This window comes from Gymnogyps californianus, chromosome 20 (assembly GCF_018139145.2).
Source record: "Gymnogyps californianus isolate 813 chromosome 20, ASM1813914v2, whole genome shotgun sequence".
NCBI classification, from domain to species: Eukaryota; Metazoa; Chordata; class Aves; order Accipitriformes; family Cathartidae; genus Gymnogyps; species Gymnogyps californianus.
This window is the reverse complement of record NC_059490.1, coordinates 7,375,932-7,389,862: the sequence shown is the minus strand read 5'-3', so window position 1 is coordinate 7,389,862 and position 13,931 is coordinate 7,375,932. Positions and strand designations below refer to the sequence as shown.

Here is a 13,931-nt window from a genome sequence, read left to right as displayed (position 1 = left end):
GCGCGGTCTGCGCGTGCGCGGGCGGCGCGGCGGCGGCGGGGCCCTGAGCGTCGGCGCCGCCTGTGTGTGGTGCGTGCGCGGTGCGTGTGCGGCGGCGGCGGGCGCGGGGCCGCGCCGCCCCCTCCCTCCCCCCTTGCGCGGCATGGCAGCGGGCGCGGGGCCCCCCGCAGCCGCCCCCGGCCCGGCTGGAGGAGGAGGAGGACGACGGGCAAGCCGCAGCGGCCCGTGGGCTAGGCCCCGCCGCCCGCCCCCGCCGCCGCCCCCTCCTCGACGCGGAGCCGCCGCCGCTGAGGGGGCCGCCGCCGCCCCCCCCGCTTCGCTCCCTCTCGCCGGGGGGGGCTCTCGGGGCCGCTCCCGGGCTGGATGAATGTGGGAGAAGATGGAGACCAAGACGATCGTCTACGACCTGGACACCTCCGGGGGGCTCATGGAGGTGAGGCCCGGGCCGCGGGGGGGGCGGAGGCCGGACCGGGGAGGCCGCGGGGCTGCAAAATGGCGAGGGACCCCCCCCGGAGCCCCGTGGCCATACAAGGAAGTGCGGAGGGACGGAGGCGGCTCGCCCAATCCCCGGGAGAGGCCCTCCCGGACACGGGGCCGGCGGGCGGGGCAGGCCCGGCCGAGGCCCTGTCGTCGTCGTCGTCGTCGTCCCCCCCTTGCTCCCCGCGGCGGGCCCGGGGCCGCTCTCCCCCGGTAGACGGCTGGGAGAAGGGCGCTTGGGGTCAGGGTCCGTCCCAGCCCCTGAGAGCCCCTCTCTGTCTGTCCGTGCATGTGCAGCAAATCCAGGCCCTCCTGGCTCCCCCCAAGAGCGAAGATGGGGAAAAGAAGAGCAGGAGGCCCGAGAAGGAGCCCAGGCGAAGTGGCAGGGCCACTAACCACGATAGCTGCGATAGCTGCAAGGAAGGAGGGGATCTGCTGTGCTGCGATCACTGCCCCGCCGCTTTCCACCTCCAGTGCTGGTAAGGCTCGGCGCTATCTCCCTCCGGATCTGGCCATCCCGGCCCAGGCAGCACCTTCCCTCCAGCGGCTCCCGCTTCCCGTTAGGTCCCTGCCTTGCCCGGGGAGGGGTGGGGGGGTGGGGGGGGGGAACGGCACAGGGCCGGGTGTAGCAGGCAGGAACAAAAAGGAGGTGCAAAACCCCACTCGGGTCCATCCCCCCCGAGACTAATCCACGGTGAGCGAGGTGAAAAGCCCCCTCGCTGCTTTCTCTGGGGGGTGGGGGGCCCACCACCCTCTTTTCTTTTTGTGCTGAGCAGCAGCCGAGAGGCCTAGAGGAGGAGCGAGGCTGCTGGCTGCGCGGCCTGGCTGCTTTGGTGCTGCCCCTACCCGGCCTTCCACCCCCCCGCCGCCGGAGCGGATAACTTCCCCTCCTCACCCCTCTCTAAGGGTGCATTGCCTGGGGGGGGGGCGTCCGGAGGGTCCTGGCCGGAGGGGGGGAAGCAGCAGTGGCGTCTCCGCACCAGGCCTTGACGTTCCCAGCGCTTCCGTGCTGCTGCAGCTGCTGGGAATAATGGAGGTTGCTGTCTCTGTGTCTCCCTGCCTCACTGTTTACAATATGGCGACCTTCCTTTAAATTATATTTTTATTCTCAGCGCCATTTTGGCTGCATATATGACTTCCAAACCCTCGCAGTGCTCCCCCAGTATCTCAAACGTGAATATACCTTCCCTGTGCTAAATCCAGGCCTCCAGACTTTAAAATTGGCCGGGTTTATTCCTTTCCCTCCTTTTTTTCCTTCCTCCTGACTCTTCGGACCGGCTTGTCTCATCCGTGGGAGTGACTGCCGTGAACTGGGGGCAGTCGGGTCCTCTTGCTGGGAGTTGCGTGGCTTTGTTGATGAAGGCAGATCTTCCTGCATGCAAATCTGGGTGCCGTGTGGGAGTCGAAATGCGTGCGGAGGCGGTGGCAAAGCTGTAGTCGGTAGAGGCTGCAGCGGGGAAGGACTCTCGCTGCCTTCCCTCGCAGCTTCCTAAGCTCTTGGCACAAAGCGACCCGCCAAAGGCACCTGAACTTTCCGCCCCAAAGTTTTTTCCTTTCTGCACTGGGAGCCCAGATGCATCCGAGGCCGCCTTACCCGAATCTCCCCTTCAACAGTTGACGCAGGCGGGCGGTTTGTGTTAAATTAGCGCAGCCAGAGTGGATAATGGAGTGGAGGAGGGAGTGGGGCAAGTCAAACAGCTGGAGCTTGGGCGTACAGAGTATTCTTCCTTAGGGGAGATTTTTTAACCACATTCCTTTCTCTCTTTCATGCTTTGGAGCTTTGTTTGCCACCCTGTTACAGCTGTCTCCTCTTTGCTTTTTTTTTCCTGTTGTTTTTTCTTTTTTTTTTTTTTTCTTCTTTTGCTTGGTGGTTATACTGCGTTTATATGCTAATTGTAGGTCTCTGAACACTTATTAAACTGATTGCTGATACCAGGAGAGCTGACTGTGCGGTCACAGTTCTGTAGGGAGTGTCCCGTTAGCAGCGTGTAGCCAGACGAACCCGACAATGCTGTAGCGTGCAGCCATGACATCATCCCTCCTACCCTGAGGAAGTGCTACTGGTGGTGGTGCAGATCCTCTGATGTTTACTAGGAGGACACTTAATTATTTTTTTTGTCCAGCCTTCTTGGTGAGCTTTAATTTAAGGGGTTTTTTTTCTTTTATCAGGCATAGTTGCCTAAAACTCGGTGTTTGCTTTCAGATGCTGCCGAACACATCCTGAGCCTTCTCTTAGTGAGGCTGAAGCGATGGCTAAAATTTCACATTTTGAGATGGAAGAGCTGTGACTAACGCTGTAGAGTTTCCTGGTTGACTCTGAATCCTAGTTAAACCTAACCGTAAATGAGACCACTTTGTGCATGGCTAAGTCTGGCTAAATTTCATGGCTTAATTTCGCAAGTTTCTTGTAGTTAGTGAGTGGGAAACAGTCACGTAAATCAGATATCTGTAAAGCTTTGGCTGTACTTGAGTTAGTTCCATTATAATTATAAGAAAAAAACAAAATCTTTGGCCAGCTAGTCACCCTTCAGAAGAGAAACGGAAGGGGCAATGCTGATTACACCTTCTCACTTCATTTGTTGCCTTTCCTGGGGTATCTCTCAGGTGATCGTTTTGTCAGTAGCCCAGACCCTGCTGCGGGAGGTGGCACGGTCTGGAGTGGCGCAGTGGGCCAGCTGCACGCTGCTGGATAGGCTTCGCCTAAAGGCCTCCGGCTTGGGCCTGGTTCTGCCTCCCTGCTCGTGGACCTCTGTCCGTCGCTCGGCCAAGGCCTTCAAGCGAACCAGGTTGTTTCGAAGGGATGCTCAGGTTTTGTTTTCATGTTTTCTTCCCTTTACCTCCTACATCTTGCTTAAAGTAAATTTCCGTTCTGGATATAAACTTAGGCATAAAGGCAGCACTTGCAACTTCCTTTCTGCCTCCTTTTTTTATTTAAAGAATAGCAACTATAATGCAATGCTTGTTTTAAGTCATTTGAATAGCAGTTTAAATATACTGCTGGGGCGTACTAGCTGAATTGTGTCAACAGCTTACCTGTTCTTTAAATATTATTGTGAGCTTTAGTACTGAGTTGGATTTATTATCAACATAGACAAAAAAATTAGAGTAGGTCTTAATTGGTCTAGGATTTGTAATCAGTTGATTAAAGCTGTATAGGAGAGGCCATATTAGAAAAGAAAATGAATGACAAGGGTGTGATCAGCCCAAATCATGCAGCAGGCTGGAGACAAACCCAGGAGTTAACTCAGCTCAGTGGCCCATAAACTAGTTTTGTTTCTTCCTGTGTAGAAAAGGCTCTTCTGTATCGTGTTTTTTAAACCTGTAGGGAGCAAGTTGGCTTCATTAGGTAAGCGTGTGGTTCTCAAACTTCAGCAGTTTGCCTTAACTTCAGTTTAGTACCTCAGCCTGTTGTCTTCTGCAGAAAATGGAAGGCGCTGGGCCGAAACGCCCAAAACTTTCCGAGTCTGATAGTATTACACGTCTCTGATGGTAAATAACGAGTTTTGTTGATACACTGTGGGAACAACTGCTCCTCTGAATTAATGTGGGTGGAAGTGGCTTCCCAATTCATCTGTCAGGGTGTCAGCTCTTCTCACAACTCCGTTTCAGAATCGCTAGTTCAGCGTAAAACTCCTACAGGTCCTGTAAGAGTCCGTGAACTGGGAGGATTACCAGCCTGGCTGCAGATAAACTGGCTTGGTGAGAGGGGTACAGGAAAGTGTAAAATCCCTTCCAGATACTTAGTTTCAACATACTTGGATTAATATCGTAGTCAGGTGACTGTCTTCAGGTTTGAGTTTACAGAGAGGGTTTTTTTCTGTCCTTAATAATTCTTGAAAAGAGAACACAGGATTTTTAAGCTCTTAAGTCTGCTTTTGGTTATGCTGTTTGCCCATTATCTGCTGCTTTGGGTAATGGTGCAGCATGGATTTTCATTCTGATGTTCTGCCTTAACCCAGGCCCTTGGGAATGGTGTACGCTCCTTCTTTACGTGATTGAAAACCAATTTTCCAGTACTACTTCTATTCTTCCCCGTTTATATCCTCCTTCTGGCTATATGATTGTTAGAATTCCCTGTATTTTCTTGAGCTCGTGGTAAACTTGATTCACATTAAAGTCGGTTTGCAAAGTGACTGATGTTGCAAATTCATTACAGCTTCGCTGAAGGATTAGAAAGATCCCTGGGAGAGGAAAAGTTTAGTTAACAAGCTGGGGGAGGGGAGTGACAACAGGAGGGAGAACTAACACAGAGCAGTTTTGTGTTTGTTTTTTCTTTTTCTTTTTTTTTTTTTTAAAGTCTCACTGCCCGAGTTTCTGGTTGGAGGAGCCCAAAATCGCTAACCTCGCTGAATGCTGCTGTTCAAGTCCCTCTTATAAATCGCATGCTGCTGGCCGTGAAGCACTGCTAGCATGGCAAAGTGACCTGAGTTGCCTAAAGCTGACCAGCTGCCCGTTACGGTAAACAGACAGTACCAGTTTTGTGGCACTGCCCAGCAAAAAGGCTTCCCTTAGCTGCTGGATCACCCTGCGGCTGTGCTGGGAGAGGTACGCTGCATCCATACCGGGGCCTGCTAGCTTCATCAGACTTTGCAACCTCTTCGTGTTTATATTTGGAGCGTTTGGCTCCATTTCCCCTCTGATTTGGCAGTCTTCGCCAAAGTGCTGTTGTCGAAGAACTGGAGTAACAGAGCTGCAGTAACAGAGCTGCAAAGAGAAGCAGACGAAGCTAAACTAGCCTGAGTTTTGCATATTTTCTATGAGTCATGTCGGTTAAGCGCTCTGCACAAAGAATGGAAAAAAGTTGTGTTTGACTGGTAGGACATCAATAACTCTTTCCCCACCTTATTCAGGTCTAAAATGTCCTGCCTTATCTTGGCATTTGGTCTAGCTTTGGGTTTTTTACATAAATATCCATTCTGTGTGAGGGGAGGGAAACATTAGCCTGTCTATTGTCTTAGCTAATCCTTCCCTTAATGGGCATCTTTGGCTGCCTCAGGGGTTTCAGGTGAAACTTTGGAAACTTTGAATGGTCTGAAGCATCTGCTGCTGCAAGGAGTAGCAGGATGTCCAGAAAGGTGCCAGAGAGGCTAACTTCACGCCTAACGGTGAACTACAGAGGAGCAGGCTTTCAATACGTTGAATTACGTGTGTCACTGGCACTTCTGACAGCTTCAAAAAAGCTTGTAGTTTAACTGCAGAAAGTTTTTGGTTTGAGGCTTTCTGTTTTTGTTTTTTTTTTTTTTTTTTTAACATTAAATGACTGCCGAAAACCTACTTTAATGTAATTGCATTTTGAAGACCAGATTAAGGTGTTCTGTTCCTGCCATTAATTTACATGTATCTATCTTAACTGATAGTTTGTTAAAACAATATTGGCTTAAGTATATACTTCTTAAAAAAAAAAAAAAAACCACAACTTTTGTTTTTATGTATCTTTGGTTCTGATATTTTGGTAGCATTGAGGCCGGCGTAGTCTGGATCCTAAACCAGAAAGAAGGAATTGCACTGGCTTGGTTTCTCGGTGCAGAGGGTCAATGCGCATGTGTCTGCAGATGTGATAACATGATCAGTCTTGGCAGTTCTGTTCAGCAAAGTTGTACCAATGAGATCTTTCGCTCTCCTTGTTTTGTCCTAAATCTCTCGATGCAAAGGCAAATAAGGTCAGCCTAAATCTACGAAGTTAAGCTGAGGGCACCAGAAAACCATTCACAGTAAGAATTTGATGAACTAATCTAATTTTGGGACTTGCAAACCATGATTCTCACCTGTGTGTGCATGTATGTTGCTCGTGTTAAACTGAGCGTGAGCAAATTTTGCAGTGTGGGCAAGAGTTGCGCATTCGGATCAAGCTGTGGATCGCTGCTGCTGTTCTCAACATCAGCATAAAGTGGTGGGAGCAAGGCGTTAGGATTCTGACAAAGTCAAGGAGGGGGATGTTTAACTGCTTAACTTTTGCTTTGTCTTCAGACATGGCTGCTGTATGGATTAGCATTAAGTCAAACATCCGTAATGATCTGAAGCTGTTTAAAAGGGGATGGTACGAGACTGTTAATAAGGAAAGTTCTCCGCTGATTTGTCCCTTTGCTTGGGAAAGTGCCAGTTTTATGTTGACTGGGACTTGTGGAACTGAGAAGTCTTTTTTTTGTGCTGCTGCGGAGTCCATTTTTGAGTTGACTCCTCAAGTTCAGTAGGATGCAGCGGCTTGCTTCGAGGTGGGGTTCACAGCTTTGTTGGTGCTGCTCTGGATCTGGTCTTTCCTGGTATGTCAGACCTGCAGGCATGACTCACGGGAGCCTTTCAAAACGTGGAAAGGTCTTCCCAGAGGAATTCTAGCTCCTCCAGGCATTTGCAGAGGAAATTCTTAATTGGATTAGATTCATAATACTAATCTGCTAATGACTGTTTGTTATGGAGATCTTAGCACTATCTTGTAAATATATTCACCTTCATTTAGCTTGCCTTGTGTCTTTTTATCACATACAAGCTCAGTGCTGTTAAGGTTGTACAGCTGCCTGCGGATCTTATAGTTGGGAATGGGAGGACTACTGTGTTTATTACACAACTGTGTAATGCTCATAATTCTCCCCTCTCTCTCCATTTCTCAATGTTGCTTTAGGTGGGGGTAGTAAATGGGAAGCAGTAATGATTAGCATGTCTAACATCCTGCTGTACTTCTCTTACAGTGAGTGTGAAGGACGTCTCGGATGGGAACGTTGTCAGTGACAGAACTGTGTATTTATTCTAAGAGTCAGGACCAAACATGCATTTTTCCCCCTGAAACTGACCTTTTTGACTTGGGTTGTAGGTGCTGTTGTGAAGAACACCTGCATGGAGAGCAGGGCTCCTGGCTGTTTCCCTGTGTAGGACAGACTGAGTCAATTCGAGATTTCAGTTGTAGCATCAAAAGTGAAACAGTTTTTCTACATAGTAAAGGCACTAACATCAATTCTTCTGTTTTATTGACTCATGCAAGTGGATGCTGAACTGTTTTTGTTGCTAGACTGACTCACTGGTACGCGTCAGGTTCTTGAGTTTTACCTGTGCTCTGGAGACCTTATTAATCCTCAAGCAGTAGCAAGTAGCAGGAATCTGCTGTGAAGAAAGCGAGCAGTTACTTCCAGAGTAGGAAAGAGGTGTATCTTCCTGAAAGCAAATGTTACAAAGTTTGAATATTTAGGGAGTGCTGCCTGTTGCAATATAAATCACATGTGAGAAGGATGTACCTGGTCTTTTTTAACCAGTCAGGAAGTAAGCTTGGACTTGTGAAAATGCTTATATATCTCAGAATATAATATGGCTTTGTTACAGGGGTATGAAGTACTGGATTTGAAAGAAGTGAGTGTAAGCAAAAAAACATCTTGCCACGTCGGGTTACTGGCTAAACTTGTGATTTTTGTGACAGATTGTCGGAGCTGGCTTTTTCTTCTTATAGTAGTCGATTTACGCTGCCTCCAACTCCACCGCTCGCTAGATGTCTGCCCAGCTTCCTCAAAGGAATGCTGCAGTATCCAGTAACTCTGTAAGCTGAGTAAAAATAGTGTTGTACCTTCCCTTTAAGAAAGGGGTTGACAGATATCAGTTGTAGTGCAATTACGTACCTTTTTAGGGTATGGAGTAAATGCTCCCTATAGCCAAAAAGGAGGAAGAAAAAATTCTATAAATCATTCTTCCAGTTGGTGTATCAGATCTTGAGCACAAAAGGCAAAGAGCGTCTCAGCCAGCTGGGGGAAATCTAGCGCCTGAACCCAACTCTAACCTATTTCTGCTGACGTCTGCTCTGCACGAGTCACTTGAAGTAAACTAGATGGAGCTGGAGATTACCGACTTTGAACCTTGCAGAAAGCAGTGGCCTGAGGATGCAATTTAGCAGGCTGAAAACCCCATGCTGAATTTCTGGCAAGCGCTAGTGATTGGTGTGAAACACCTGCCTGTGCAGCCTCTGACTTTGGGCAAGGCATCATGTGAACTTCCCAGTGATCTCCGTCTAGAATAGCAACGGGAGCGGGATATGAAGGTGATCCGGAAAAGGCAGAAAAGAATGTATACCCTGCTTTAAGGGGGTTTTTTGGTGGATATTTCTATTGCTGCTCTTTTCCCTCTCTTCCCCAGTGTTCTTGGGAAAGCCTAGTCCACATGTAGGTGTCGGAATTATACTTCACTTGTGCCTGTGTGAAGACAAATTCATACTTTTGCTTTTATGGGTCTGTCCTTCATCCTCTTCTGATGTGCTGCTTTCCTTTTTTCCACCTTACTGCTTCTGTCCTTTCACCCCCGTCTCCTTTGAACACATTCAGTATGGCTAGGGCTGAATGTGTTCACTTCTCAGAAACCTCTCAGACCTGTGTTTTGATTTTTTTTTTTTTGTTTCCCCCACCAGAGATGTCTCTTCATTTATTGTTCTTTAAAGACAAAATTGGATGAAGTGATTCTCACTAGAGCTGTGTTGTTCCTCAGCCCTCTATCTTCTCCCTGATGCTGCCCTATGTGTCATCCTGCTTTGAGAAGATGACTTCTAATCTGTTAAGAAGCTGGTGCTATAAAGATCTGAACACCTGATAATGAATCTGGACATTGAATTCAGGCTATTGTTACTATTGTCTGCAGTACAGGCATGAGTAATGCATGGGAAAGACACAGGAGTCAGGATGTGCAGAATGCCTGAATTTCTGATTCTGACCCAAATTTTCCAAAGTCAACAAGTGTTCCTATTGACTTCCATGATTTCTGCTTATAAATACAAAGCTGGACGGTTCCCTAGCAAATATCAGAGTTCATAACCAAACAAACTAATTAAAAAAAAAAAATCAAAAAAACTCAGTGCGGTACAGGTAGTATTATACACTTTTTAATGCATATTTATTTATATAGATGTATACTTGTTTTTTTTAGATATATGTGGCAATTTAATATCTTGGAAAACAATACTTCCTTTAATTTTTTGTCAGCTGTTAATGAGGGTAATAACTAATGGGTTGTCTAGGGAATGGTCTCTGTGGGCCAGGTTCTTTCTATAAATAGAAGTAACTAATTACATCAGGTGATCACATGTTTACATGCAGCTTATCCAGTTTATTGGACTCTCCTGCTTGTCAGGTCTGAGACAAAAAAGTTCTACTTCATCACGTTGGAGAGAACTTTTCTGATTCCCTGTGAGTCTCAGGATTGCCTGCGCAGGGGGGCACGGGGAGGAGGCTGGACCCCTGGTGACAAGTGGGAAGGGAAGCGAGGTAGGGTAGCTAACACGTGCTTCCAGGAGGTTGTACTTAGCTCTCTCTTCCCAGAATGAGACTAGCAGGAGCAGTTTGAGGAAGAATAACTTCACTGGCTTCAAAATTCACAAAATACTCCAATTCGCAACACACTAGTGCTTTGGCTTGTGAAACGGTACCTGGTTCTTAGGAGCACGGTAGTACTGCTGCCAGAGACTTGAACGGCTGGTCAGCACGGTGTTCTGCCCTTGCAGTGTTGACCACTGGCTGTTTTAGAAGGTAGAAGTAAGCACACAGTGAATGAAATTTTGGGATCTAGCCTACCTGGCAATATTACTTCTTAAACCCTTAAGAGTTCGAGTGTTCCTCTGCTCTTGTACTGGCATGTGGACAGATTATGTTAGCGTACCTTTATTTTTTACTTGCATGCACCTTGTTTCTCACTGTCTGGCCATAAAATGGTGTTTTAATCCTGCTTCTGTTCTCTGTCTGTTGCTGAATCCTTGTTTCCAACTCTGGCCATGCTGTTGGAAAGATGCATGCTAAGCAAATGGAGTGTTCCAGATGATGGGATAATCGGTGACCTGTGAAACGGTCATTTCGGTTCCCTTCCTTGCATAGTGGCAGCCAAAATAATCATGTACTGACCTGTCCAGTGATGTCCAGGTCTCCTGCTGGATGTTACTAATTTAGAACTTTTTGTATGCATGCTCAAGACTTTCACTTCAATGTAAACAACGTTATGCTGGCTGCTATGAAGCTTTTTTCCACTAGTTCCCTCAGGAGGAGTTGCACCACAGATAAAAGTATAGTGGCTGATGCTCTGTAGTTAATGTGAATTGCACTGCTGGCTTCAAGTAGGTATAACTTATAAAATATGTGAGCCTAATTGAGACCAGAAAGTTCCTGAAACTCTGTTAGTTTTAATGTGATCGGGTCATGCTTAGAGGTCTGTAAAGAACAAAAATTATGCCTGGCTTATCTGAAGCTTGGTGGTCTCTGCGTTGGTGCTTGAGAAATCTTTGGCTTCATCAGGAAGATTTTCTTGTACTCCTGAGTGTCGTGACTTTATCCATGTTAATGAGCAGAACTTGTAGACCTTCACTGAGTAGTTTGTGCTGAGGAATAATCCTGACACTACTGGAATAGACAGAGCTGACAGTATTCCTAATAACCATCTTTAAGGTGATGGGGTCTGACTTCTGTCTTCAGAAAATAGTAAACTCTTCCTTGATCCAGGAGTTGCAATAGGAAGGTAAGAAAGTTGCAATGGGGAGGAACTTGAAACAGGCTGCAGCTGTTAGCTTGTTTCATGTGTTTTTATTATGTGTAAGGTAGTGGCTGGGAGCGCTGGGTTCCAGGTGTCCTCCTTCTGCAGGGTTTTGGAGCAGCTGTGAACAGAAGTATGTAACTTGGGCACAGTAAAACTGTTTCAAAGAACTGAATTTGTAAGTGATGCAACTTTCTCTGTTTCTCAATGGGGCGCTTGTAATGCACTGACAGTGAGGTTGGTTTCCTGGTTTGTTGTAGTTACGGCTGCCATTGAGGCCCTGCTGTAGGAAGCCTGGGAGCCTTGTTCTTTATGAAGCTGGTAGAACAGCTGTAGCTCTATCCATCATTGGGATAAATAGGAGTCCAGTAGAAGAGCCGAAAGCCTTCTTCCTTTATCTAACTGGCAAACATAACCAGCATCCTTCATTATAAGCCTGTCATTGAGTCTCGGTAAGTTAATTAGAAGATTTCCAAGAAGGAAAAAAGTTCTTGCCTACATTTTTTCGTGGGGTTACTATTTTCCCCTGCATAGAAAAAAAAAAAATCTAAGTCCGATTGTTGAAAACAACTGACATCAAAGACAAGTTATTCAAGAGAGCTTCGCCAGACACGGGTTTGTTTTCCTGCCACCGTTATCCCAGCCTGATAGCTGGCTGTAGCCCGGTGGGTCCGGAGTGTGCTCTCAGTAGTGTCAATGTGCCTTTGACGCAAGATGGCCACCAGGAATGCCATGTGTAAATAACTTCAGGTTTGCTTATAACTGGTTCCTTTGAGAGCTGTGGCCCAGTTTGTATTGAAGAAGGTGCCATTCCTTTGAGCGTTTGTTTACTTATTTATTGAGGTCAGCAAAGTGAAGAGTAATTACAGGATTTAGACTAACAACAGGCATCTGATGTATGAGAGCTCCAGAGTGTGAAATTGAAAAGCTAAGTGGCTTCATGCTATTGTTTGCTTGATAAAAACTCCTAATATATGGATGACTCTTGAAGATTTTTTTATTTCATCGTAGCCATTTAAATTTTATTTAAGGGAGGCTTTGCATAATGTTCTGACCATGGGAGCTAATCCAAAAGTTTACAAGAGCGAGTCTTGACAACGCAAATCTGGTATGAATTTCAGGAGATGCTACTTAACTTTTTTAGAAAAAGCCATGAGCCTAGTATTACGGCAAGGGACTTCGTATCAGCGTAGTGGCTTTTGAATAGGCAGTGATAAACATCTCCTTTAATTTTCAGAGGCTTTATATGAGTTGGTCTTCCAGGTGTTTGTATAGATATTAACTTTGAAAGTCAGCCTCAGTTTTTCAGACCTGTCTTTGTCTTAAATTCAGAAATGTGTTCTGCTGGGCAGATTTGATTCGGGTCACACCAAACCTTCAGGTAAAATAGCGCTGGCCACCACTCTTGCCTGTGATGACAAAAGGGTAAACTTCTGAAACGAAGGTTCAGCGAAATTGTACAGAACAGTACAACTGATTGGTGTGTAGTTGAAAGGAGATGTGTTGTAACTGAAGATAAAGTTGGTGCTGTACAATTCCAGGTCCTGTTGGCAGCAAACACTAACGGCCGGAGATCTGCATGCTAATGAACCTATGAAAGATAGGGAGAAAACGGCCGTGGTGCTCCTGCCAAAGTGCTAATTCTTACCTTGGTTATGAAGATCAAGTATCTTGTTCAGATTTAAAAATCAGCTTCTCTTATTCTTACAGTAAAAGGTTGAAGAATGTGGTCTTAACTAGTCAATTAAAACGGCATTCTTTAGCGCTTCCCTGGCTTTATGCTAAGACCTAGGAAATGCTCTCTGCTTGCAGAGAGGCCAGCAGTGCAGGAACAGCATTCATCAGTCTTTGTTAGTGCGGTGAGCTGCCTTGATGAACAGTTCATTAACCAGGAGAAGCAGAATCAGTCTTTTAATATACTTGCTATAGCAGTTAGGCCCTGACAGCGAGCAAAAAAACTCAGGAGGCTAGTCTGAGAGCTAAAACCTTGCTGCTGGTCTGAAACTAATCTTTCCCCCTCCTTCCACAGACCTTTGGGTAGCAGCATTCATTAAAATGCTTCTCTAAGCTGTCGTTTAAGAGTACTGTGTATGTAGGATCTCATGGCTGTTGAGCAGATAGTTCAAACATAACAAATGGAACAATAACATAAACACTTAAGAAGAAACCTGTTCTAACTCTTCTAGGCATCTCTCAAGATTCACCGTGGTATTAATTGTTTCATTGTAAAATGCGTAAGATTGAGGTAACAGTTAAAACAAATAACCAGAGGCATCTGGCAGCGTGTGGATCCCTGGCACGCCACGCGTGCATTGGAATGGGGCAGACGTGTTTCCAGCAGTTCAGGCATGCTCGTCGTTAGCTTCAGAGGGCTAAAATTCACTACAAACAAATCAAAGTCTGTGGGTTTTTTTCCCCTGGGGTGCTGGGAGGGGAGGGGGGAATGGGCCAGATGAATCCGTACTTGCTGTAGCTGCAGATCTAAGAGCTCAGTTTCTAGCAGGAATAAAACCTGAGCTATTGTAGGATCCACCTTAGGACTCAGAATGGATTTACGCTGCAGCAAGCACAGGAGGGATCATTTGTTACTCTCCTCCTTCCATCCCCCTTCCCCGCTTCTATTAGCAAAAGATTAGTATGGGGCAGGGGGGAGTTACTGCTTCAGCCAAACATTTGAGACTTCATGTAAAGCAGCCAGTAGTTGAGGCTTTGGTGCTCTCGTCTAGAGCCTGATCTCTTGTTCATCCAAGTCCTCCAGGAAATGAGAAACATAAGCTGCAGGTATGTTTGTGCATATATGCAGAGCGCTGCATTTCTGAAGCGCCTGGAACACGGAGGCCTCTGAAACCCTGCACTCCTCCTCAAAATGGCTGCCAGATGTGTTGGCTCTACTGAATTCCCCGGAGCCTGACACCAGAAATGCTGAGGTTATTACCAGTTTGGTTCTTGCTGTGTTCTTCCTTCAGTCTTCCAGG

At 46.7% G+C, this 13,931-nt stretch overlaps 1 protein-coding gene across 2 annotated transcripts in view; it reads left to right on the top strand.

Annotated features, from left to right (window-relative positions):
• The first annotated feature begins 311 nt into the window (after positions 1-311).
• The window catches only part of PHF12 (PHD finger protein 12), a 32,880-nt gene continuing 19,260 nt past the window's right edge, over positions 312-13,931 (top strand). For both annotated transcript variants that reach the window (XM_050908836.1, XM_050908835.1), the window contains exons 1-2: positions 312-433; positions 775-956. In XM_050908836.1, coding sequence (XP_050764793.1) covers positions 368-433; positions 775-956 — 248 coding nt within the window. In that variant the 5' untranslated portion in view covers positions 312-367. The remainder of the gene's footprint in view (positions 434-774; positions 957-13,931) is intronic.